General features: G+C 40.1%; 1 protein-coding gene across 3 annotated transcripts in view; it reads right to left on the bottom strand.

Moving 5' to 3' along the window:
- The window catches only part of tnika (TRAF2 and NCK interacting kinase a), a 112,951-nt gene that overhangs the window by 33,193 nt on the left and 53,862 nt on the right, over positions 1-25,896 (bottom strand). For 2 of the 3 annotated variants that reach the window (XM_036128568.1, XM_036128566.1), the window contains exons 1-12: positions 17,784-17,864; positions 16,818-16,943; positions 13,778-13,888; positions 12,220-12,310; positions 11,741-11,871; positions 11,584-11,638; positions 9,217-9,295; positions 8,875-9,050; positions 4,997-5,063; positions 4,676-4,874; positions 3,068-3,190; positions 910-996 (exon numbers count right to left, since the gene is read on the bottom strand). In XM_036128568.1, the coding sequence (XP_035984461.1) occupies positions 910-996; positions 3,068-3,190; positions 4,676-4,874; positions 4,997-5,063; positions 8,875-9,050; positions 9,217-9,295; positions 11,584-11,638; positions 11,741-11,871; positions 12,220-12,310; positions 13,778-13,888; positions 16,818-16,943; positions 17,784-17,798 (1,260 nt within the window). In that variant the 5' untranslated portion in view covers positions 17,799-17,864. Of the gene's footprint in view, positions 1-909; positions 997-3,067; positions 3,191-4,675; positions 4,875-4,996; positions 5,064-8,874; positions 9,051-9,216; positions 9,296-11,583; positions 11,639-11,740; positions 11,872-12,219; positions 12,311-13,777; positions 13,889-16,817; positions 16,944-17,783; positions 17,865-25,896 lie in introns of those variants that run through there. The other variant, XM_036128567.1, reaches the window with a different exon arrangement.

Here is a 25,896-nt window from a genome sequence, read left to right on the forward strand (position 1 = left end):
AACAGTACTTATTGTCAAAAAAAAACAAAAACAGCTGAATGTTTTCTTTTTCCTTTAGTATTTTAGTACCATTTCTAGAAGCAATAGACACCCAAATGGAAGTACTAAAACATGCAAAAAGTAAATTTTTATAATAGGTCACCTTTAATAGATAAATTAAATATTTTGAACCTATGTAGCTTTCAGAACATGCAAAATAAATTCCACTTTGTGCATTAAACATTTTTAGTAGTAGTAGAACCATTCAAATGGATAACTTTTAAGGCCAAATTCTGACATTCCTGTCGATAAGGAGTATATGCAAACGTCTGACTGACACTGGAACTTTCTGGAAATTTGTGATGTGTGGGGTGATAAAGAACAGGACTCTATTAGTCTTGACCATTTTTAAAGTTTAAAAATAATGAGTAAAAAAAGCCACATAAGCAAACGAGACGGGGACTGGCAAGGGAACGGATGGAAGTCAGATGACTGGGAGTGTAAAGAAAATGAGAGATGAGACAACGGGGCTTGGAGTCACAGTTTTGGCTTGTGGAGTTTATGCTGGTAGGATCTCAAAAGTTATTTTTTTCCTGCGAAAAAACGCGAAATTTGAAGTTACTACACAAGGTAGTACATGCCATCGCAATGTTCTAGTTTTCTAATCGCTCTACATACTTCCTCTGGGTAATCCATTGAGATCCAACCAACTTATTACACCTAAACATGCAACAGTTGATTTCAATAAATCCAAAAGCAAAAATTCAAACTGGGTTTTCCACACAATTGCAGCTAACAAGATGAGGGGCTCAGAGTGTGATGTCATTCTCAGTCGGTTTCATATCTTCTGCTGTCCCTGAGGTTCATGCAGCTGGGATGGAGATCAAATGTCACAGATGAGGACCAGTAATAACCGGGACTATAGTTTACCAGTAACAATGCCTGTTCTTGTAGGAGCTGCTGCTGGAGAATCTCTAACTGCCTCTGTTCCTCCTCCAGCTGCCTACGGATATACTCCTGAGCAGCATGTGGACAAAGGGAGAAAGACAGAAAGTCTGAAACACCATACACAGAGGGAGCAGGAAAGACCCAGAAAGAGATTAAAAAAGAGAAGATAAACTCCTGAGGTGGCGTTCGAAGGAGAGGCAACATAAGATTGAGGCTGGATGAAGTGAGGAAGACAATGTGTTCAAACGCTTGCTATAACTGCGCTAAAGAATAGCCCGAAAACATATGATACAAGATATCTTTTCAAATCAGGAAGAAAGTGCAAGAGAGCAGTAAAGGAAAGTAGAAAGACATCCAGAATAAGATAATAAAAACAGGACACTGTAGTTCACAGATGGGCAGGAGAAATAGTTAAAGGAAATAATTAGAGTGTCTGCCATGAGGATTTAAACCTCTTTACATGACAACCACAATGCATTTTATTGGGATTTTATGTGAGACCAACTCAAAGTAATACAGAGTTATGAATTCAATGTTTTAATGATAAAACTCTTAAAACTGTCTTGTGCTTTGCAATTCAGCCCCCGTAATTTCCTCCCTATAAATGAAATCTAACCCTTTGCCTTTATAGACGAATGACAAGAAGAAAGCAACTGTGAAAAGAAATCCATGATAAATCCCGTATCCATTTTGTTACAAGCCACAAAGGGGGCATAGCAAACATTGAAAAAGGTGCTCTGCTCTAATGACATTGAAGTAACCAATTTTTGTCCGATATGCCAGAAACTATGTTTGAAAGAGAACAAACCCCACATATCACCCTAAACGCACAACCTACATGGTGGAGCATGCTGTGGAACTGTTTTTTTTATGACCACGGATACCGGTCATATTTGATGGGAAGATGGTTGCAACTGAATCCAGGTCAATTAGAACACTACTTTGTGTTGGTCTGTCAAAATCCCTGTGAACTTTGGGGTTGATATGAGACAAAATGTGAAAAATTCATCGGTTTGAACCCTTTTGCCATGCATTGTAAAGCTTACTTTCTCTTAGGCCACGCTTTGACAGGCAAATAATACCAAAATATGTACAGATTCATTATGGCTAAATATTATTGCATAACATAAATGTCTGTTCAGGTTATCAAAATAACTAATATATTGATATATTAAATATTAGAAAAATTATTATTCAAAAAATACTAATTGGCATTAGAACTGACACAAACTGACCCATTCATCTTTGCCCAAATTGTCACACCTCTTCCTGTAGGAGATAACGGAGACACTCAGCCCCTCCCCACCCTGCAGCTGCTCACCTGAACAAAATAAAGAGCTGCACAGTATTTGACTCTGCCAACATGGCAAGCACATTTAGAAAAACAAACAAACATATGTGACCGCCCTCTCTACCCTCTCTTCTCAGTTTAGTTGCAAAAGCATTGGACCCTAATGTTGCTAGTAATAACACGGATTATAGTGACGGCAGACTTAAATTGACAATTAGAGTAGGAAAAAGATGGAACTCATAACAACCTACCCTTCTACCGTAGTTAATCACTGAAGAAAATATCATACTAAGTCTCCGGAAATACAGGCATTATACATGGTAATGCATTATTTCGGCCCCCAGTGGTAACATTTATTTGTATCAACTGCGATTGACAGGCAAATGGCAGCTAATAAGTCAACATAAGTTATCACTTATATGAAATGTTAATTTGTCTATGGTTTTGCCAAGAAGGAAAACTACACTTTTATATTCAATGTTTTTTTTAAAAAAAAAAAGCTTAATTGTCTGCTACTTATTGGCTTTGCCCTAATAAAGGAAGGTACAACATTGTCATATTGTAATTAATCAGAAAGTATCAAAGTATCAAAAATTTTATCGAGTATTTTTCTTAACATCAGTATCAAGTTTGACATTCTAGTATGATGACAGCCCTAATTTCTGCTATTCCAAATTTATTTTGGTTCTCCATAGCACATCTGAGAAAGTGAAAAGAAACCTCTTGTAGTAGATATGACTAGTATCCATATTTACAAGGTTGCTTGCAAAAAGTCTGACCTCTGTACTGCATAGCATACACAGAATCAGATCGAACTGAAGAAAAGAATAAATGATTAAAAATGTAAACCTGTTCTCTGGCTGCTTGTTCTCTGGCGGTTTGCCTCCTCTCCTCCTCTCTTCGGAGCTTATCCATTTCCTCACAGCGTCTTTTCTCCTGCTGCTTCCTCAGCTCATGCTCTCTCTTCTGCTGCTGTTGACACAGAACAGATTCTCGTGAAGGTTTAGAAAGGCCAAACAATGAACATATTTTTTCCAGACTCAACTTCACTCCAGAGTTCTCGATCTTTCATGTCCACTATGAATAAATAATATAACAAAATATAAAATAAAACTATTTGCTGTGATTTTATAGCAGATAGTTTGTAGGCTTTATGCATGAAACCAAAAGACAAAAACAGGAAGGAAGGAAGGAAGGAAGGAAGGAAGGAAGGAAGGAAGGAAGGAAGGAAGGAAGGAAGGAAGGAAGGAAGGAAGGTAGGATGGAAGGAAGGATGGCAGCCGGAAGGAAGGAAGAAGGAGGAAGGAAGGCACCAACTAATTGAAGGACCCACTAACTGGAAGAAGTCATAAATAATAGGAATGATGGAAGGAAGGAATTAAGGTTCATTCCTTCCTTCCTTCAAGAATCAGCCTTTAAGGAATTCCTCGCTTCCTTGCCTCCTTCCTTCCTTCCTTCCTGGAAGGAGGAGGAGGAAGGCAGAATCCTTCCCCACCCACCCTTTGCTGCCACCAAGAATGGAGGACACAAAGAATGGAAGGACCCATAAAATTAAGAAGAAGGACACAAAGAATGGAAGGAAGGAAGGACACAACGAATGGAAGGAATAGAGATAGGACACAAATAATTGAAGGAATAGAGATAGGACACAAGGAAGGAGAGAAGAATTCAGCATTAGAGGAAGTAAATTTGCTGTAATTTTATAGCAGATAGTTTGTAGGCTTTATGCATGAAACCAAAAGACAAAAACGGGGAGAAAGGAAGGAAGGAAGGACATAAAGAATGGAAGGAAGGAAGGAAGGAAGGAAGGACACAAAGAATGAAAGGAATAGAGATAGGACACAAGGAAGGAAAGAAGAATTCAGCATTAGAGGAAGTAAGGACACAAGGAAAAAAGCAGGAACACATGTAGGGAAGAATGGGAGGAATAAACCTATTTTCTTTCTCTGTTTTTCTATATGTATTCAGACCTGGAAAGTACTGAAATCAATTTCTATACTTGTATTTTTCTCAGACACCAAAAAAACCCTGTGCTTTAACGTGAGCTTTAAATATGGATTCAAGTTGGAATCCGGATCTTTGAGCAGCTCTTACACACTTGGGGAAAAAAGTGGTGGGTTCATGATAGTTAAGGCGCGTCACGGTGCTTAGCTGCGTGTTGGGAGGCAAACTGTGGCGAAAATCCACAGAGAGCACAAAGATTACGGGTTGAGGATTTAGCCTCCATAAGCCTGCTCTCTGGAACTAAAGGAGAGACACTGGGGGAAAAGGCTTTGTGTGCATTTTTCATTCTTTTTCTTCCCCTTAACCAAAAACGGCTAATTTGCAAGTTTAAGCACTCAGGACAAGAACAAATGAGTTTATTTCAAGCACTTCAGCTTGAGGGATTAAAGAAATGATGCATTTTTGCAGCAAACAACTCTAATCAAGTTGCTCTCTTGTTCCAGTCCCTCTTACCTCTTCCAGCCGCCTCCTCTGCTCCTTCTGCTCCTCAATCCGCTTCTGTCTCTCAGCCAGCAGCAAGCGCTTGTGCTCTTCGTTCTGCTTCTGCTCCAGCTGCTGCCGCCGCTGCGCCTCCGAGCGCTCTTTGTTGGCCACCTGGAGGCGCAAGAAGTCTCGCCTCAGGGTGGACTCCCCCGGGACGTTGATGATGGAGCTGGGAAGGCAACAACATTCCGAGTCAGTAAAAAAAAAAGGATGCTAAATGCATGGTGGGTAAAGTTGCACAGATGGTTTTATAAACGCATGGATTCGAGGGAGGGGGGAAAAAATGCTGACCTTGGTTCGCCTTTTTCCCTTTCTTCGTCTTCCTCTTCGCTGCCGCTGTACTCATACTCTGTCTCATCTTAGGAGGGGAAAAAAGGAAGGAAGGTGAGGAAATGAAACATTAACTACAGATCTTTGCAAAAGTATTAACTCCTTTTGGGCTCTTACTTTTGTAACATTCAATTATCTCTATTGGGATTTTAGGCGATAGACCAGCACAGAGAAAAGCATAATTGTGAAGTAGAAGAAAAAATATACATTGTTTATATTTTGTTTAGTCACCATGCTCCTCTAAAAACAGCTCCAAGTTGTAACTAACAATATATTCCTATAAATTGCATTCAGTTTTTGAAAAGTCCACTGAGATCACATTTATGTGAATTTGCAATATAGAAATAAACTGATTTGAATGGAACTTTTACAAACAAAAATCTGAAAAGTGTGGCATACATTCGTTTTCACCCTCACACTCTGATACCCCTAAATAAAAATCCAGTAGGTTTCATGACGGCATGCGCGATTTAATCTCAGCATAAATGCCGCTATGAACAAGCAGCATCATGAAGACCAGGGATCACACCAGAAAGGTCTACGATAAAATAACGGCGAAGTTTAAAGCGAGGTCAGATTATAAAACACGTGGTGAGGAGGACACTAATCAGGGATGCTGCCAGGAGGTTCGGGGTAACTCTGGATGACCTGCAGAGATCGACAGCTCGGGTAGGGAGAGAATCTGTCCATAGGACAACTATTTGTCATGCGCTCCCATATTCTGACCTTCGTAAAAGAGCCGCAAGAAGAAAGTATTTGTTGAAAGAAAGCTGAAAGTGGTCCCATTTAAAGGGTGCCACAAACAATGAAGGGGACAACGAAAATATGTGGAAGAACGCGCTCTGGCCAAATGAGATCAGCGAAGCTGGTCGGAGTCGATGGGAAGATTTCTGAGGCCAAACAAACAGTAACCTTGGTGGAAAACCTATTAGAGGCTATAAAGACTTGAGAGAAGGGCTGCAGTTCACTTTACAGCAGAGTAACAACATACAACCAGAGCTACAGTGTATGGTTTAGATTAAAGCATATTTATGTACATTGTATTTGCTAAAGTAAAAAAAATCTAATCTAATTGAGAATATGTGGCAAGAGTATTTTGCAAAGACTAGATCAACATTTCTCGTGCAGATGGTGGACATGAAGCTATAATGGCAACCATTAATAATTATCCTTCCAGTTCATAGTTATAATAGATCTAGGTTTGCGGTTATAATATTACGAAATTGTAACAAAAAAAAAAAAAAAAAATCTCAAGGGGTAAGAAACCGTAAGTAGGTGGGAAAAAAAGGAAATAACCACCAGAGAGAAAAACCATTTTGTTTTGTGTCATAGGCGTTCCACTTGAATTAGCCCCGCTCATTACCGATGCTGGCATTCCCGCATTCTCATTCGTCCAAGGCACTTTCTCTGAGCCGCTTTGAATGAGAGCGTAAATTGCAGTTTTACCGGGTGTAGCGAGGTGGAGAACATTAGCTCGAGAGCTCTTCCAGTCCAAAAGGGGCTTAAAAGCATAATGGTCGGAGAAAGTGCCAAGCTCCTGCTCACTCAGATCCACGCGCACCTGTCCTCCAGATATGACAGTATGTCAGACGGAGAAATTTACAGTCTCCATAGTGACAGGGCGGATTTATACAACCTCCCAGTGAAATGGTGCTTCTTGAAGCGGTTAAGGCGGTGTTAAGGCAGCGCTTTCCCCTATGCTGGGCTTCAGTCTATCGCTCTTCATGCTGTCTTTGTGTCAAGTTAGCTTTTAATAGAAGTCTATCATTTTTATTTCCTCCTGCAAACCAGGAATGTGAGGACCTGTGTGTGAGACTATGCATTTGTCTTCTTAAGAACCCCTCGTGTTATTGCAGAATGCTTTGGTTAATTGTCCTTCCTGGAATGCATTTCCCCTTTGGCAAAGCTGCTCTATACTGGCAGTCACCTTGTCGGAAAACAGAAAATAATAACAGGCATTCAACATGCCTTGTATGAACAGAATCTGTTGCAATCATCCATGCAGATTTGTATCCATCTCTCATTTATCATTCATTTCCAGTTGCATAAATGAACTCTGGTGGCCCATGAAGCTTATCCTCATTCCAACTTGCCTCAGTCTTTTGTTTTTGTCTTGTTCAATAATTGCAACTAGAATGCAGTTCATCGTGTCTTGCAATTTTACCCTTGCACAGATTATTTCACTGGTACAACCGCGTCACGGAGCATCTGAATTCACAAAGCACATACTGCAGGTGTAAAATGAGACAATATTTTGTATAACAGCTTAAGTGGGTGATTCATAACACAACAAACAACTTCCCTGGGGGAAGTTGTTTGTACCTTCCTTTAAAAACAACAGTTTGGGTTGAGTGTCTCGTACACATTCTATAATCTGCATAGGGCCCAAAATTGTACATACACTGCGACTGATGTGGCTAAACTACAGATGAGTCAAAGCCCTGGCAGATTTAAATTGACAATTTTGTTTCTGACAGGAAATGAGATGGATATCTCTTAAAAAGACAAAAAAGGAGCATCGGTTTTGAAAAATGACATTACTGTACATACAATGAGACTGTTTAATAGGTTACCAGCTGTTTCCACTGGCATTTTGATGTTTTGTCTCTGAAGATGAGTTTCAAGTCTTGTTTTTAGCTCCCTCCATAGAGCACGTATTAGATTCAAGCCAAGACTCTGGCTAGATCACTCCAAACTGTAAATATTACTACCAGTCTGAAGAAACAGGCTGGTAAAATTTAAAGATTACGCCACACCCCATCCAGAGCTCCAAAGCTTGATTGAAACTTGCAGCGGCACAAACGGACACGCCAAACGCCTTCTGATCTCAAACGTGTTTTGAATGGAAGTCAGTCATGTGATTATGATTAATTTACTGAAAAATATGTCTACGCTTTTGTTGGATGTGTCTTAATTGTGTGTTTTAATTACTGTTTTTGTAAAGGCCCTTCTAGGGACGAGTACTGCAAATTAGTCACAGCTGCAAGAGCTATAGTGCATGACATGTAAAATGCACATTCTTGGTCTATTAAGTAATGTAAATAAGTATATAGGGAAGATTTTCATGATCAGATAAGACAAATGTTGAACTATTGTGCCACAACAGCAAGACATGTTTGGAGAAGTAAAAGTGAGGCTTTCAGATCTAACAATAGTCAAGCATGGAGGTGGCTGCATCATGCGGAAGGGCATGCTGCCAATGGTACTAGCGCATTGAACAAAAGTAAAACAATACCTCCGATTTTTAACATCGAACAAAATCAACAGCTAGATGACTGAAACTACGATGTAGCTCGGTGCTCCAAAGATGTTACCAAACACACGTCCATACTGGTTGTGCAATAGATAAAGCAGATAAACATTAAACCTCACCCCTACGAAAGATTTATGGCCTATGCTTAAGAGCCAGGTTTGGGGTAGGACTCCTACCAATTTAATTACCAATTCTGATAACAACGCTCAATTACCCAGCCAGATTTGTCTCAGCAGGCTGTTGAAGGCTACAGAAAGCGTGTGGTTTTTTTTCTCTACAACATGCCAAGAGCAGTTGTCCAACTATTCGCGAAAAACATCAAGCATGTGCACACAGTTCCTGTTTTCGCATTTCGTCACTGTAATTTGTTGCGTAGTCGTTTCAGTCACAACAACAGGGGTTCAAATGCATCATTTTAGGCCCCAAATTAATATAACATGCTCACGACGCCTGCAAAGAATGTCTAACCAAAACGGTTATCCTCTTCTTCACATCAGCCGACTCCAACCTGTCATCACCTTTGAGTTTTGACGTTCTGCCACATCTAAACATCACATCCAAAGCTGAAACAACAGCCTCTCCTCACCCCTCTCTCCTCTCTTCTTCTTTGTGCGGTCGATGTGGTCCTTCAGCTGGATGCGGAGCTGTCTCTCGTTGGGAAGCTCTACGATGAAGGGATGTGCGAGGAGTTCTTGTGTGCTGGGCCTCTGGGAGTAGCTCTTCACCAGGGTGTTTTCAATGAATGACTGGAACTTCCTTGACCTAATGCATAAAATAAAAAATAAAAAAAAATCTGAACCATAATTCAAACTTCCCTGTGGGATCAGCGCAACCAACTGAAGGGGCATAAACTAATACATGGTTTTGGGTTTTGCTCAGAATTATCAGCAGACGTGGTGGAAAAATAAACCTCATAATTCACACTCACCACTTCTTCGATTTGAGTCTGGGGGCTGGATTGCGTGGGATGAGGAAAAGGGCTCTCATTGGGTGCATATCACACAGCGCTGAAGAGGAAAACATTGGGTTACACGGGAAAGTGAGCATGACTGGTGCTTTAGATTTTATGCTAACAGATATGATGCACAGCAAAAGCCTACTCGTATACATAAGCTATTAATCTAGAGGTTGCCATCATTTTCCCAAAATCAAACACTACACTGTGTGTTTTCTTATTATAAATTAAATGGAGAATTTATGCACATCCATACTGAATGCATGCAGTGCTTTTATTTTAGTTTCAAAGTTTTTCGACCCTTGGAGCATATATCTCCTGCATTCTCTTCACTGTACTGGTTTCCAGTCAGCTATAGTATTCGTTTTAGGATTTTATTGATGGTTTTTAAATGTTTTGAGTGGGTTATCTCGCCTCTGTCTTTCCGAGCTTCTGTCGGTCCATGTTCCAGCTCGTTCAACAAGATCAGGAAGTCAACTGACTATGGTTGTGCCAAGATCATGGCTGAAAAACTAGAGGGGAACGAGCATTTGCTGTGGCTGTGGCTGTGCCAAGACTCTGGGACTGTCTCCCTTTGAATATTTGTTTTCTTAAGGCTTCGGTAGACAAAACAGACCAGTTTCTTGACAAATAGTGAACCTAATCTGTTCAACTATGCATTTCATTTAGGGTTGCTTATTATATTAAACATTTCAGACTAAGTTACTGTCTTGTAAGCACAAAGTGGTCAGTTTTGTCTCTCGCTCACCCTTAATTAATGCATAATAAATGCTTATGGATGAGTTATAAAGTGTTTGCAGATTTATTAGTAACATATCTATAAACTATTCATTAGTCATCTATAAAGGGAGCCTTATGGTAAAGTGCTACCAGTAGGGGTAATTACGGAAACAATGGACTCAGTAACAACACACCTCATTGTAAAAGATGGTCCAACCTATGCTAAGGAAGCCCCAATCAAAGAAGTCCTGGTTATAGGCAACTCTGGATACCGGCGGTTGGTTTACTGGATTTTATTTCTGCTGAGGCCCCCGAGGAGTCTGGGTGTTGCCCGACGGAAAAAAATTGTTTTCTACCTTTTACAATGATATTCACTGTTGCTGCAGTGTCCTGTCTGCCGTTGTAATGTGATCTACTTTCAACTGTCATATCCCTATAGAGCTTTTGGTGCTGGGGAAAAGCTGCAAAGAGAGCAGCTGAAACACTAGTGATTAAACTGTATCGCGCACAAATGAAATCACTCAGTTGATGAAGCAGGAGAGATAACCTTTTCTGTATGTTTTATTGCTATATACGCCAAATCATCAGTGAATCACATTAGATCAGAGAGACAACAGCATGCAGCAAGATGTGAGATTATTAAAAAATGCAGCAATGTCAGATGATATTAGATTTTTAGAGTACAAAGGCTGCTCTATAAAGGGGTAAATGAAAAAAATGTATACCATTTAGCAGCATAAGACCCTTTAATTTAAAACTTTAAATTCAAGTAGCTGTCTATTATGCATTGCCTTTGAGTCATCGGAAAACAAGGCAAGAAAAAAGTGAAGTCATCTAGACCACTTAATATTTAAGCTGACAGAGACCTGAAATGTAGCTCGCTATGTGTCTAGAAATTAGACATTTTCCAATGATTTTTTATAACAAACTTAGCTGATTAAATCACATTAGTAACCAATCATGTATGAATGATTTGAAACAGAGTGATCATCATTGCCCGCACCAAGATTCTATTAGGCGTGTTTCTGAATCAAAATCAACATAATAAATAAATGTCACATATAAAATGTTTGTTTTAACCATATATAATAGTGTAATTAAAAGTGTAATAATTGCTAAACAATATTTAAGCAGGAGTGAGTAATTATTATTTCCCTTCTGCTTTAAAAGATCGGATCATTTTATACATGTTTGTCCTTCGCTACTACTAAAAACCATGTCCTTATTTTTAGAGCCATAAGTTTGTTCTGAAGAAACTTATTTTGGGCAAAGTTTCTGTCTTTTTTCAAGAGTAATACATCTAATCTTTAAGTGACTAAGTTATATACTGGCCACAAAAAAATCCTGTTTAGGAATTCCTTAGTCTTTACCAAAATGAAGACAGATTTTGTCCCCCATATCAACAACTGTGTTTGAGCATCTCTCATGAATGAGATCATAAATTAAGAACGATAGAAAAGACATCAGCCCAGAAATCTGACGTCCAATTCTTCATCGATGTCTTTTCCATCAATAGCATTGTGCATTCAAGCAAACAATCTGCCTCTTGATTAAAATAACCCCCCGAAGCCTTAAGAAAACAATGAGAACAGAGATTTAGGTTATTGATTGGGCACTTACGTGGCGCTCCTTCCGCCATTTCTATCGCCGTGATTCCCAGTGACCATAAATCACTCTGCAATGAAGGAAGAACAAACACTCAGCTCGATCCAAAAAATTAATAAATAAATACATAAGACATGCGCAGCCTCAGAGTAATGTAGTTTGGAAGTTTCACCTTGCAATCATAGGTGGCTGCAGGGTTTTCATCACAGGCAATGACCTCTGGCGCCATCCAGTACGGCGTCCCAATGAATGTGTTCCTCTTTCCTACCGTTTTGTCCATCTGGGCCGAAACTCCAAAGTCCACTACGAAAGCCACAAACAAAGTCAATACAAGACGGCAAATCTGTTTGAATAACACAACCTGCAATATGTTGACAAATCTAAAAAAAAAAAAAAAAAAGAAATACACAGTAATGAAATCCTTTCTGAGCTTTTGGGGAAAAGGGGAAAAGATTCCCCTCTTCAGCATTTTGCATCTTGAACAGCGTGACGGCCACAAACAGATTAGTGAGCTGGTGCCGAGGATAAAAGAGGTAAGAAAAGCCACAAAGTAACACAAGCATGAAACCTTATAACCCCCCCCCCCCCCCCCCCCCCCACTGTCCTCCCAACCACAGAGCTGTTTTGTGAAGTGGGGGTCGACTGGCTCACCTAGTTTGACCTCGGCGTTCTCCGTCAGCAGCACGTTCTGTCCTTTGATGTCTCTGTGGATGACCTTGTGCTGATGGAGATGATATAGACCCTGCAGACGCAGAAAGATATGAGCCGTGGAGGAAACCGAGCCAAGTCGCCATTATTATTCAAGAAAGAGCTCAGGCCTAAACAGGGAGGTGTCCTTCAGCAGCTGACCTGGACCTACAACCTGCTTGTTGTACGAAGAGGGAAACCATGTTTCATGTTATAAGAGGAATTATAGCATTAAACCTGTACTAACGGAGTGCAGGCAACAATATGTAACAAGCTTATGAGAAGAAATTAATTCCAAATTAAAAAAGATAAAGTGTAGAAAGTTGGAGAATTGTCACATATCCTCAACATGTGAGGACCCTATTGTTTCTTTCAAAATATTCATACCCATTGAACTTTTTAGCCTTTTGTCATGTTACAACCTCTAGACTGTATTGTATTGGGATTTTATGTGACAGACCAACACAAAGTTCTCCATATATGTGAGGTGCATGGAAAATCTAGACAGACATGCTTGATCATTCCTCTTTGCGAAATAGCTCAAGCTCAGTAAGATTGGATGGACAGCATTTGCTCACCATCTTCTCAGTCTTCCCATAGAATTTTAACTAAATTTCGATCTGAACTTGAACTACTACGTTACTATAAAAATGTAACCATTCCATTGTAGCTCAGGAGTTTTACGGTCATAGTCCTGTAAGGTGAACCTCTACCTCAGTCCTGAAGTGTTTTGCAGCTTAAGACAGGTTAACTTAGCTCCACCTGTCTTTCATTCAACTGCAACCAACTCTGATCTTTCCAAAAAATAAAAGCGTTGCTACATTTCAATGCTTCAACCACCCTGTATCACATAGGTGAGGGTGCGTTCAGGTTCAGTTTGCTGCCACCTAGAGCCGTTTGCATGTAGACCACAAACACGTCATCCGGGCCGGTCTCATCTGACCACCGTCTTCCACAATGGCCAGGGTAAAAAGCAATCAAGAGGAGTTAAGATTGGGTTTCCATGCTCCGCCACTGAAAACTTGACGTTCAGACACTGTTGGCTGATTTAAGTCAGGACTGAAAAGAGAACTGTTCACTGCAGAACACCCTTCAGACAGACACGCTTCATCACTTCCATCATGTCTTAGCACTCTATCTAATTCAAAGTTCATTTTTGTCTTTAATATTTATTTTATGAGACCACATCTCATGTTAATATACTTTTATGAGATGATTTGTTTGTTTTTAAAGTGCATCAGATTGCTTTCTACCAGCTATCTACCCGCAGATAGCGGGTAGAGGAAAATATGGTCGGACAAAAATCATTGATGCAACCATTGGTTAGAGCACTGCTAACAAATAAAGATGCAAAGCCACCATTGCACTACACATGGGGCCTTAACCCTCACCATACATGTCTTCATTTAAAGGACAGCTGTGGTGAAATGTGGGACATTCTGAGCAATTCCCTAAGAATTCATGGTTTCCAAAAAAAAAAAAAAAAAAAAAAAAAAGGTCCAAGATGTGATTTGGAACTCACCCTGAGAATCTCTCTGCAGATGTAAGCGTTCCAGTCCTCTTTCAGCGAGTTGCCCTTGGTGTTTTTGATCAGGTCTGTCACTGAGCCAGCGCCACAGAACTCCATCACCAGCTACGTGCAAACACACAAAACACATTTTTCTTCTTTTATTGTTTGCTCTGCTGAAGATGGCGACCTTGTCTGGAACTGTCGCAGACTAGCCTTAAACCCCCGTAAAGCACCTTCAGGCGAGACAAGACCAGGAAACAATAATTCACTTGTTTATTTATGAGCAATGCAGGAAATTGATTTCTTTTAGTACAAATGTAATCAAAACACATTTATTTTTGCAACCAATTTGCTTGAGCCATTCAAGACCTAAAAAACAATGGTGGCAAAATTAACATATTAAAAAAGCACTGGCGTATTGTCTACTAATTTACAGTATGTCGTTGTTGCAGCATTTTATGATTGTTTTCCTAAAATGAAACGTGCAGAACGGTCAGATATTTACCTTGAAAGCCGGCGAGACATTTATAGCGCACTGGCAGCGTTGTGGTTGGCCCTGTCAATAGTTCGCATGCTCACACAACGCCTTTGTGGGTTTTCTCCAACAGCCCAAATACATGCATGATGCATAACTACTGGTGCTACGCTGAGCACATTGTGCATGATAGCTTGGCTCTTCAAACTGTCACAGTCATAGCTCCATTCCCATAACGCCACAATATTACTTGATGATGTGTGCTTAGCAGATAGATAAATATAGTGATCAAGTAATCGTAATCCTCTGTCAGAGGGTGAAGAAGGCTGTGTTGATTTAGTACATTCTGTACTTTCTCTTAGGTGCTGTGTGTACTTGAAAAACAGTTCTGAACAACCGGTTTCTCCAAACACTCCACAGAGGAAAAAAAAGTAAATAAAAAAACGACGAGCATAAACTGCCTCATTGGAGTCATAAGCTCAGAAACAGTAAACAGGCAGCAGGAATGTGTCCTGTTTCAGACTATAATGGGACCTTTTTACTATGCATATAGGTCTTCATCACTTGCATCTTATTTGCCTTATGTGCTGATTAAAATGGTGCAAGGAACAAACAAAATAAGAGCTGTGGAACCTCTGATTTTGAGCAGGCCCTAATAAAGAGATCTGGCCTATGTAAATCACACTGACAGATAAAGCTACCTATAACATGCTAAACATAAGTTTTCCCAAAGTTAAGACCCTTACCCTTCCCCTACCTCTTGCTGTGCACTGACAGCGGTCTTAAAGAAGGCTCCTGTTCCTTTTTTCCATGTTCAAATATGGTAAAATTACATGTTGAGAAATGCTTCCACTTGCAAGAAAAAAATTATTATTATTTTGGTTAAATGCAGTGAAATTGTGGTATTTTCTTTTTATACAGAAGTTTAACATACCATGAGAATCTCATACAGGCCTATACTACTATATTAAATAACATTTAGGAAATAAACTTGTCTAATTGATGCAAGAATCCTCCTATAAATGTGCAACTTAAGATACAAATAGGGTCTAAAACATCTTTATGGTGGTAAAAGGAATCAATCTTTGGAAAGAAGGGGAAAAAAATATGGAAAAGAAAAAAAACACCCCAACTTGTACCCCTTTCCACTTCTATCCTTTCGTCTCCGCGCTGCATCCATGGAGACTGGTGAACCAAGCTTCGGCTTGTGAGTCCTGGCTGTGCTTCAAGCCCCCTCTCTTATCAGCCCTCTTGTTTAGAGGAGGAGAGGCGGCTGGCAGTTAGCAGCCGACCCACTCCTGCCCAGTCTGCGGGCTTTTACCAAGACACAAAAGCAACACACTCCCAGGTATGAACAGATGACACATTTAAAAGCCACACATACCCACACTTATGAATGCTATAATGGGAACACAGCCGCTGTTGATACAGGGAGAAATGTACTGAGAGCAGACATGGCTCCTTTGTGTGAATATATTTGTCTATAGTGGCGTTTGTAGCGCCACTGTGGTGCGCTCAATACGACAGGATCAGAATGAAGGGCGCTAATGAAGAGATCGTGTTAGGATATGATTTACTGAACCTGATCCAGATGCTTTAGATCTGTCACTAACACACATACAGTGTTATACACAACCCAGTGGATGCAAATCTACAGCCAATGCGGTCCCTTTTTCAGGGTAAAGATGTACAAGGGACCACCAGAGAGTCCCCTTTATTTGTCCGGTTGTGTGATCTGCATATTTTTCTCATATTTACTGCTCTGGACACATTTATTGGCAATCCTGGTAAAGATATGCTAAACCCTCTTATGCTTATAAATAGATAGCTGTGGAAGCAGAGGAATCTCACACTTGAAAGTTGTTGGGTTTTTTTGGTATATTTTTTGGGGGGTGGGGGGCAACACAGCATCAATGTGTATTGCCTTTTAAAAAAAATTACAGGGAGTTTCGCACTGCAACAATTAAGTGATATATTCCTAAACAAGACCTGACCAGGGTATACCCCACGTCTTGCCCACTGACAGCTGGAGATAGACACCAGCACCCATCGCGACCCCACGAGGGATGGACGTGTTTGAAAATTAATGGATGGATGGATGGATTCCTACACAACACAAATATTTTACACAACTACATTCTGCCCTGTGATGGGCCAGGGTCCCATCCAGGGTTCTCCCCGCCTCTCAGCCATGACTGCTGGAGATGGGGACCAGCCCCCCTCCCCACCCAGCACCCTTGCAGGTATAGATAATAGATGGATGGACAGCTACATTCACCCGTAGAAACGTCATAAACAAATAGTTAACCATGCACAAAAGCAAAAAATTTTCAGGGTCATGTCAGTCCTCTGTCTTATTCAAAAATGGAAATATACAAAATATTGACACTTGTGATTTTGTTCTCACATGGGATTTTTTCCACCAGTAAAAATAACTTGATTCAAAGGTATGCCTTTTATTTTCAGACTGAAAAAAATTAAAACAAAAAGTTAGGGATCTACCTGGGATGCACGGGCTGTGGACAAGTGATAAAAACACTTAAAAAAACATGATCACATAAACAATTGATGTCCTACCCAAAGCTGATCATCGATGCCTGGAGGTTGCTTCTTAATGAACACTCCAAAGTAAGTGGCGATGTTCCTGTGATTGCTGTACTTCTTCAGCATGTTGATCTCAGATTTGATCTCTTCCTCCTCATCCTGCAATAACGGAAACATAACCAGGCCTTAAACTTACACCTTCATATCCCACCCCGTACACACATTATGGGATGTCGACAGAGAAAAAGCAATCAAGCTGATCTTTAATTAACATTCTGAATCTATTTGAATTCTAAAAAAAAAAAAAAAAAAAAAAAAAAAAGATAAAACCGAATGTTGCAGAGTGCACAGCTGGGCTCTAAATTATCCACACTAACAACATTACTGTTTAATTACTTTCACTTCCAGGGGGAGATTGTCACAGTGCCAGAAGCTGTTGTTTAAAACAAGTTGTTAGGGTGACTGCTAATTAGTTAAAATGTTTATCATCCCCTGTTTACTTTCCTTTTTTATAAAAATGTAAAAAAAAAAAAAAACATATATATAAAATGAGCTGTAATTTGTTTCACCTATTTGTGTAGGTTTTTGTTCGAACCCCATACATCCTGCAAATGTTTATCAAAGCTTCTGTTGCGTTATTCTTTCATATGATGTCGCAATAGTTAATTCCTGCACTTTTCATTGTTTTGCCGGCAGCTGAGCGCTAACAGGGATGCGTGGGTTGTGAGGATCTCTAAAAATAGCAGAGGTTCCCTTCTGCTTTAGAGACCCGCCGGAGACCACACTCTTCTCCTAATCATTCCTACTGATGTTACCATGGCAATTGGCCTGTCCTCGTTTCGTCTCCGCCACATCGCATACACGCACCAGCCGTGACTCATCGCTCTTAATTAGATGACATGGTTGACTTTAATACAAAAAGAGTTTGAGATGGATTTTCTGTGTATGAGTACGTGGAAGTGTGTAGTCCGGGGTGCACGTGTGTGTTGTTCGTCTTACCGTAGCGACATCCATGACCTTGATGGCTGCCAACTGCCCTGTCCTAATATGGCGACCCTGGTAGGATGAACGAAAGGAGGAGGAGAAGATAATATGTAAAAGAGAGCAGAGGGGAAGAAGGCAGAAAAGAAGAGCAACATGAGTTGAGCTGAATGTTTGCTGAGGATAAAAGCAGCTTGTTTACATATTTCCACTTTAGTATAAGGTTCTATCCAATTAAAATTTATCTGACAAAGTTCTATTTACAAATTTTTCCCAGGGAGACGGACAAAAACGACAAAAATGCTGAACGGTGCTGCATGCTAAGCTAATAGTACGACACGGCTGTTTGACAGCAACATAAAAAGGTCACTAAAGCTCGTGTATCTGCGACAATGTAGAAGTACACCCCTTGGACAACATAAGCTAACGCTAGCTGTTGTTAGCTAGACTGACTGCCCAATGACCGGGTACTGTTGGTTTGAGCCCCGGTGTCCCAGTCTGCAACCCCGGTGATTATTTTAATTACCGACCGGCTTAGCCAGTTTTCTCGGGGGAAACCCTGTGGCTAATCTAACATAGCAGCATAGGTTATATAATATTGTTTTGAAACTACAGTCAGCTAACTATCAGTAGACTGAAGGCTCTAACTGAGCAGATAGACTGACTAATTAGCCAGCTAATATCACCGTGTTGTACTTGTATAATTTTATAAAACACTAGAATGGTTAAAAAAAACTATAATGTTCTGTGCAACAAGCACTTGAACAATACTGTTATTTTTCGAAGGCTTTTCAAAGGTGTATGTGCGAAAATGTGATAAAAACGTCACAGAGAGCATTAGTATTAAAATACTAGTATGGAAAGCTCCATCTGTCCCTTTGTTATTATGCGTAAAATGTGGTGTTCTTCAGTCTCATTGTAAATGTACATGAACAGAAACAAATGAAAACAGGTGAGTATTATCAAGATAAACCCAAGATTCCTGGAGATTCAAGGGAACAAGGATCCGGGATAATAGAATCGAAGGTGAAAAACCCAAAGGGGATCATTTGCAAATAGAGCATCCGTGACTGTAATTAATGAATGAAGCAAATAAAGACTGAGATCCTAAAACCCACTGTTGGCTATTCCCTCCACCTGTCATGACTCAAGTGATTAGCATGCTATGGGCTGGTCAGAGGGATCTAGCAGCCAGACTACAAAGAAGCAAGGCCACAGCAACAGACTGTTAGCAAGAACAGGAGCATTTCAGTACATGATAAACCAGTTAGAGTTATGCCTATAAAATAAGCCAAAAAGTCTTTAATCAAAGGGTGATTTGACATTAACAAGTCAAAACCATAATGGTAAATCACAGCAAAGAAATTGCTGCAGAAATAGGCTGGTAAGAGTTTTGTACAATGTTAACCATTAGTAAACATACCAATGTTTCATGTTTTCATTTTATTTACATATCAATCTCAAAGCAAAATGCATTAAATTAATTAATTAGTATGTGGGACGCCTGCTCCACCACTATGTCATCTGCCACCTAAGAACTAACTTTTAGACATTTTAGTGCATGTTGCACAGAATATTATCAGCTGCCTGGCTATCTGCTCAGGCAGCCAGCCTGCAGTGATGCCACTCATAACCAAGTGTACTTTTCAAACAGCGTTAGCCTGGTAAGACTGATGGGTGACACTCCATTTGTTTCCCCACCATAACTATCCTTGCTTTTTCAGTCTTATAAATAATTCAAAACAACCAGGTTTCTCTTTCCTTTAACGTAGGTAAAAGTGCAGTACCCTCCTTTCAAGCCTGGCTGACCCGCTGTGTGCAGCAAAATGTACGAATGAGGCAGCGCTGCATTATGTAGAGAGAAAAAAACTTTTCAATCAGCCATGTCTTTTTTGGCAAATGTATTAAACGTGCTTTAAACCTGAAGTGTGCGATGGAAAATGTTAGCGGTTTAACAACAACCTACACGAAAAACCTTGTTGCGCCTTGTTACCAGTAACCAGCTCAATTTCAAATTATCAACTGTTGAAGAATAAAAATAAAACTCTAAGAGGCTCCCATGCTCTGACTGATAATAAGTTTATAGCAGCTGGGGGACCTCAATGACTTTAATCCCATGAGTCAAAGTTCATATTAAACAGCTCCACTTTTAAACTTGCTGATTTAATGCTAAAAGAAAGTTTGGATTTTTAATATGGTAATTTTGCACCTCACAATGCGAACTAAGCACTACTGGGTGGTTGAACTCTGTCGACAGCCGCTCTCAGACACACAGACCCACACACACACACACCAAAGTCTTAGAAAAAAAAACAGTTCGGATTCTGTGAGGGAGAAAGAACAGGGAAGATTGAGAAGGGATTTCTCATTAGGATCAGACTGGCCTAATTCCACAAGCACAAGGACCAGCTTTGTCAAGAACCAACAAAAGAATTAGAGCCACTTACAAATCAGAAACTAAAACACAGAAAACAGAAGGAAAAAGATGTCCTATCTTTCTATCGTTCTCACAGCCTAAAGAACTCTTCAAAACTCCCACACGTTCACACAAAGACATGAAACGATAGCAGCAGAGATAGAGGAGAGGATGACTGATTAGGTCAGCGTGAGAATAAGGGGGAGAGAAAAAGTGAATGTGTCAAACAGATATGAGCCACGGATATTATCGGACCAAGGTAAAAATTCATTTGTCTGCACCTGATGACAACCACCCTCCCTTCATATCTCTTCATCTCTCCTCCAGGAGTAGTAATGTCATCCAGGCTTATTAAATGACCGTTTTGGAAAGGAGGATCAGAAAGAAATTAGCGGAGTCTGTTCATCGTTACCTTCATTGCTGTCTTTGCCCTCTCTCTCCTAATTTATTTGCAAATTCAAAAATGAGAATGGGGTGGGCTAAAAAAAGAATTTCAAACCAGGCAATTAAACAGGATGTAAAAGTCTTTATACCCCTTGTACTTTTAGTGGTGATATAACCAGAAACCTTAAGGTATTTTATTGAGACTGAATGTGCTAGACAAACACAGGAAAGTGTATAACTTTAAAAGAGAGATGAAAAGGATGCATAGTTCTCAAAATGTTTTTATCAAACAAAAACTGAAACAGTCTGTAAAAGAGGCTAAATACAGATGGATGGTCAGTGATACCCCTAAGAGTCCAGTGCAACAAATTTCCTTAAGAACTCATTTAGGAAGCATATTGAGTCCACATGTATCATAAGCACTGGACATCTCAGAGTGATGTTCAACCCATCATTTAGAAATGGGCTCAGCTTCACATTTGAAAATCTGTTAAGAGAACAACTTTTGGTCTTGCTCTTCACAAACCTGGCCATTCTGCAAGAGTGGCAAGAAGAAAGGCTTATAGAGACTTGCTTAAAGAAAGCTATGAGAATTCACATTAGCAGTTAGTGGTGTAGGTGACAACAAACATGAATGAAGGTACTCTGATTAGATAAGACCAAAGTTAAACTATTTGGCTATCCATGACAAAAGAAACTACCTACATGTCACCCATAACACACCATCTCCACCGGACTCTGAAGCATGATGGTGGTGGTGACATCATGCTCTGGGGGATGTTTTGTTATCATTTTTCCCAGCATGGGCAGAAAAACTGGTCGAAGTCAATGGGAAGACTAAAGAAACCAACTATGGGGCAATTCTGGAAGACAGCCTTTTAGCGTCTGCAGAAGAGTTGAGACTGGTGCAGAGATTCACCTTTAAGCAGTATGGACATCCTAAACATACAGCCTGACCTACAATAGAATGCCTTAGCTTAAAGACTATTGATGTGTGTCTTGTCAAAGTCCCAACATCCAATTAAGAATGAGTGGTAAGACTTTAAACTTGATATTCACAGAAGCAAAAAAAGATTAATTCTGGAGATGAATCTACTACTCAAAGAGAAATGGACAGATATTTCCAACTTTAGATGTTTGAAGTCACCCCACCAAAGGACTTGAAGCAAAGATGGTCCAACAAAGAATAAAAATCAGGACACTAAATTATTATGTAGCCAAGTCAATAAGTGAGTTATATCATTTTGCCTCTATATGTTGGTCAAACTATGATCCTTTCCAAAATCTAACACTTAAACGTTGCCAAAGTGGAAGGAAAGTGCAAGAACAAAAAGGAAAACCAGCTTTCCATAGTACGAAATGGGCGGGCTTCATTTCATGCATACAAACTAGCTTGCCGTCTCCAGAAAAGGTCATCACGGGGACCAACAAATGTAGCGGGACATGTACAGTAGGTCTATGCAGATCTTCATGCACATCCTTGAATGACCCCAGCATTTTGGCTTAGACGTACATCAAGCAGTGGCTTACTAATACACACTTTGCCGCTCCTTACTATGGCAGTATTATATAACACTTCATTAATCACCGCTGTTGTAGGAACATGAAATGCTCCTCTGTGTTCCCCTTGTTCATGTCGCTTTCTGGGTGTGCCTACCTCTGAGCAGTCACCAAACCTGCAGCTCATGTATACAACCTCTCCAATCAATCTGTCATAATTTTGTTATTGCCAAAACCAATGAAATCATTGTCAACATTTCTCAGCCCTGCATTGAACGGTTGAATAGTTTTGCACTTTTGCATAAAACATCTCTGTTTTCCCATGCCAGTCTAGCACCCTGCTCGTCTTGATGACGGGATCCGCCCTAAAGAAGATTTCACCTGATTACATGCCAGAGATTCTGTTGCTAGACCTCAAGGCTCTGTCACAGTAAAACAGACTCCGCACATGAATCTTTTGTTTGTTATATCAGCGTCAAACACACCAACGCAAAAATGGGAACAAACAAGGCTGCTGCTAATGATTATTTTAGTAACCAAGCATGCCGTTAATTATTATGCTGACTGATAAAGTGATCGGATTAAAATAAACTCGTATGCAAATTCTGCTGATTTTTTATCTAACTTCATGAAGAACAAAATGCAACAAATAATTCAAATACTTTCTGTAACGAGAAAATCAACATTTTATTGCTCAAAATGCAATAACATAGCATGCCTTTAGTCTAAACTTGAACATTTGTAGCAAAGGATGCATCTGGAGCTAAAACAGTTCTAACATTGACGTCCAAAGCTCAGCCCTTTCTTGTTGACTTAACATTAATACGGTGCTAGCTGGCTCTGTAGTGAAAATGGTCACGAACAAAAAAGTGCATAAACTGTTACTTGCATATTGTATTCTAAACTTTCAAAGATTTCTTTAACATAAAAAAGCACAATATTATGCGCATAAACTATAACCCTTGAGTGGCAAGTTTCTTCTTGTTTTTTTTGTTTAGTTTTTTGAGTTAACAAATTAACACAGATCTGCAAACAGAAGCAATAAAAAAAAACTCTCCTTAAACTACACTGTAGGACAGACAGTTCTGAAATGTCTATGCAGGTTTGTGGTGGAACCTGGCTTTAAAGTGACTTTAATTTTGCAGTGAAGGCACTGTGCTTTGTTGTTCCTTTATGCGATTGAACTGCAGCCAGACACCGCTTCACTTTCAGGTGTCGCTCATAATTAAACTCAAGGGCGGGTCTACTGTAGGTAGGGAACAGATTGTAGAATGGTGGCACACCTAAACCCCAGTCTAAAATCTGACGTATAAGCTGTTATGTTTCTGTTCTCTGTTTTCGTTCTATTGAGTTTCTGTTTGATCAGTGATGGTTAAAGAAACAACGTTGGACCATCTTAAAGTTGGCAAAGTTATATGTCCCTTTTAAAAGCTGCAACTCTGTAGCACCAACTTCATTTGGACTCAGTCATTGTTTTTGTATTTGCACTAAATGTTTCATTATTACAAAAAAAAATTATACAGGCTATGTTTTGCTTTGTTATTCTGCGAGAACCGCTTGTCTTGACATTACAATGTCAGAGATATACTGGTTTTAATATAGCAAATGTATGCCTTTAAATCGCAGAAAATAGCAAACTATTCAACATCAGTAAACATCCGAGGTTTTTCTTGCAGATATGTGAAATAAATTAATATCAAACTTGATAGGTTTTTGTGTAGATTTCACTGTGGCCAGTAATCTATTTTCTTTAATCAACAATGGCCTTAATATTATTTTTGGGGGGAAATTACAAGAATGAAGTCAGAATGTTAGGCGTACAAGAATAAAGAATATTACGAGAATCGACTGAAGTTCTCATAAAAATCACCACTATATTCTCAAATTTTTATTGCTTTATTCTCATAATTTCCTAAAAAAAATAAAAAAAAAAAACCATTCCCCCCAGAAAACCCAAATATGTAATGGAGGTCGCCAGCCTCTGCTGCTGTTATTTTGTGGGTCGCGGGCTTATAAGTTTGGGAACCCCTGGTCTAAAGCATGCTGGCCTTTCTCTGATATGCTCCTGATTTGGTACATTCAGTCTTAAGAGGAGGCTCTCATGGTGTGGCCTCTGACTGATGAGCCACTGGAAACAGTAATGAATGATGGTTTAATAGCTACTTTGTATAAAGGCATTGACATATTCCTCTAGGAACCTATTTAACAGTATTAGAAAAAGGCAATAGTGAGATACTATGACCTAGTGTTCATTTCTTTAAAAATCAAAATTCAATTTACCCATTTCAGTCCTTAAAATTTGGACATCTACAAAACATTATTTGTGTTAGATTTTTAAACTCTGTCATGGAAGCATTGTGTTTTTAGATGATTCCTAAAATAAATAAAAAAAATCCCATTTAGACCAACCAGCATTAAATCTCACAGGCCTTCTCTTCCTTTCTTCCATTCGTCTGTTGACTGTGTTGCTTCTCTGACCTAGTTCTGTAGTTTCTCTCTCTCTCTCCCTCCCTCTGTTGCTCACTCTTTCCCTCTCTTGTCCCTCTGATTTGTACTCTCATTATCTAAACCTTCTTAGCTTCTCACAATCTCCTCTTTATGCCTTTTCATTAGATCTCACAACGTCTCGCCTGTTTTTTCCGCTCTCCGCTCCTCGTATTTTCCATCTTTCGTCACTTTCATGGCTCCCGGCTCCCAGTGGCCTGTGAAAAGCAGGTCCTACAAGAACGTGATTGAGCTGAATGTTAATACCAGAGGAACAGCACTCTGCTTCGAGCTCGGCAGGCAAATATGACACGAACCGAAGGCTTCCCTTTCACTTTGCCTCCTCTAATGCATCTAAAGCACTCTGTAAACCACAATGCACTCATGTGGACCTTAGTGTACGTGCAGAGCAAAACAAGAAAACCCAGTGTATATTATGGCACGCACATGCTTCCATCTAATACAGCTTAAAGGTAATTATGGCTAAAAATAATTTTATTTAAAGGTATACTATGCAACCGGGGTTGATTTTCCAGCGAGGCTCCCCCCAGAGGGCGAAAGTAAAAGTGCACTGTCGTAAAGATGCTCAGCTGTTCTGGGTTCTCCGTCAAGCCAGGCGCGGTTGTTTTGGGCTTAGCAGACAGGCGAACGCAACGAAATGTGGAAAAACGGCAGTACAAACAATGACTAACACAGTGAAGGTATGAACATCAAGCTTCCCGCAGCGCTATCTTGGCGAGGCGGCGGCGGCCGCCACGCCAAGCCGCGGCCGTGGTCGCGGCCGCCGCGGCCTCGCCAGTTTTATTATTATTATTATTATTTATTTTTTTTTATGTTTGCGAGACGCTACCGCCACCGCCTCGCCAAGCCGCGGCCGCCGCCTCTCCAAGCCGCGACCACCGCCGCCTCGCCAAGCCGCGGTCGCGGCCGCCTCGCCAGTTTCATTATTATTATTATTATTATTATTATTATTATTATTTTATTTTATTTTTTTATGTTGGCGAGACGCTACCGCCAAGCCACGGCCGCCGCCTCGCCAAGCCACAGCCGCCTCGCCGCGGCCGCCGCGGTAGAGTCTCGGCAACATAAAAAAATAATAATAATAAATAAAATAATAATAATAATAATAAAACTCGATATGCTTGCATGTTTATTTGACGTTAACACGCGGTTCTTTGTTGTTGCTTTCGCGCGTGCATATAGTGAATGGCAGGGCAAAAATACATGGAGTTCTCACCGTAAAGCGAGACTTCTGTGTGTGCGGGCCGTGAGCTCTTGCAATTGCAAGTGCGGTATTTCCCCCACAGACCCCCAGGGCGGCCGAGAAAACCTTTGTTCTACCTGAAA

Source organism: Fundulus heteroclitus, unplaced genomic scaffold, assembly GCF_011125445.2.
Source record: "Fundulus heteroclitus isolate FHET01 unplaced genomic scaffold, MU-UCD_Fhet_4.1 scaffold_100, whole genome shotgun sequence".
In the NCBI taxonomy this organism is placed as follows: Eukaryota; Metazoa; Chordata; class Actinopteri; order Cyprinodontiformes; family Fundulidae; genus Fundulus; species Fundulus heteroclitus.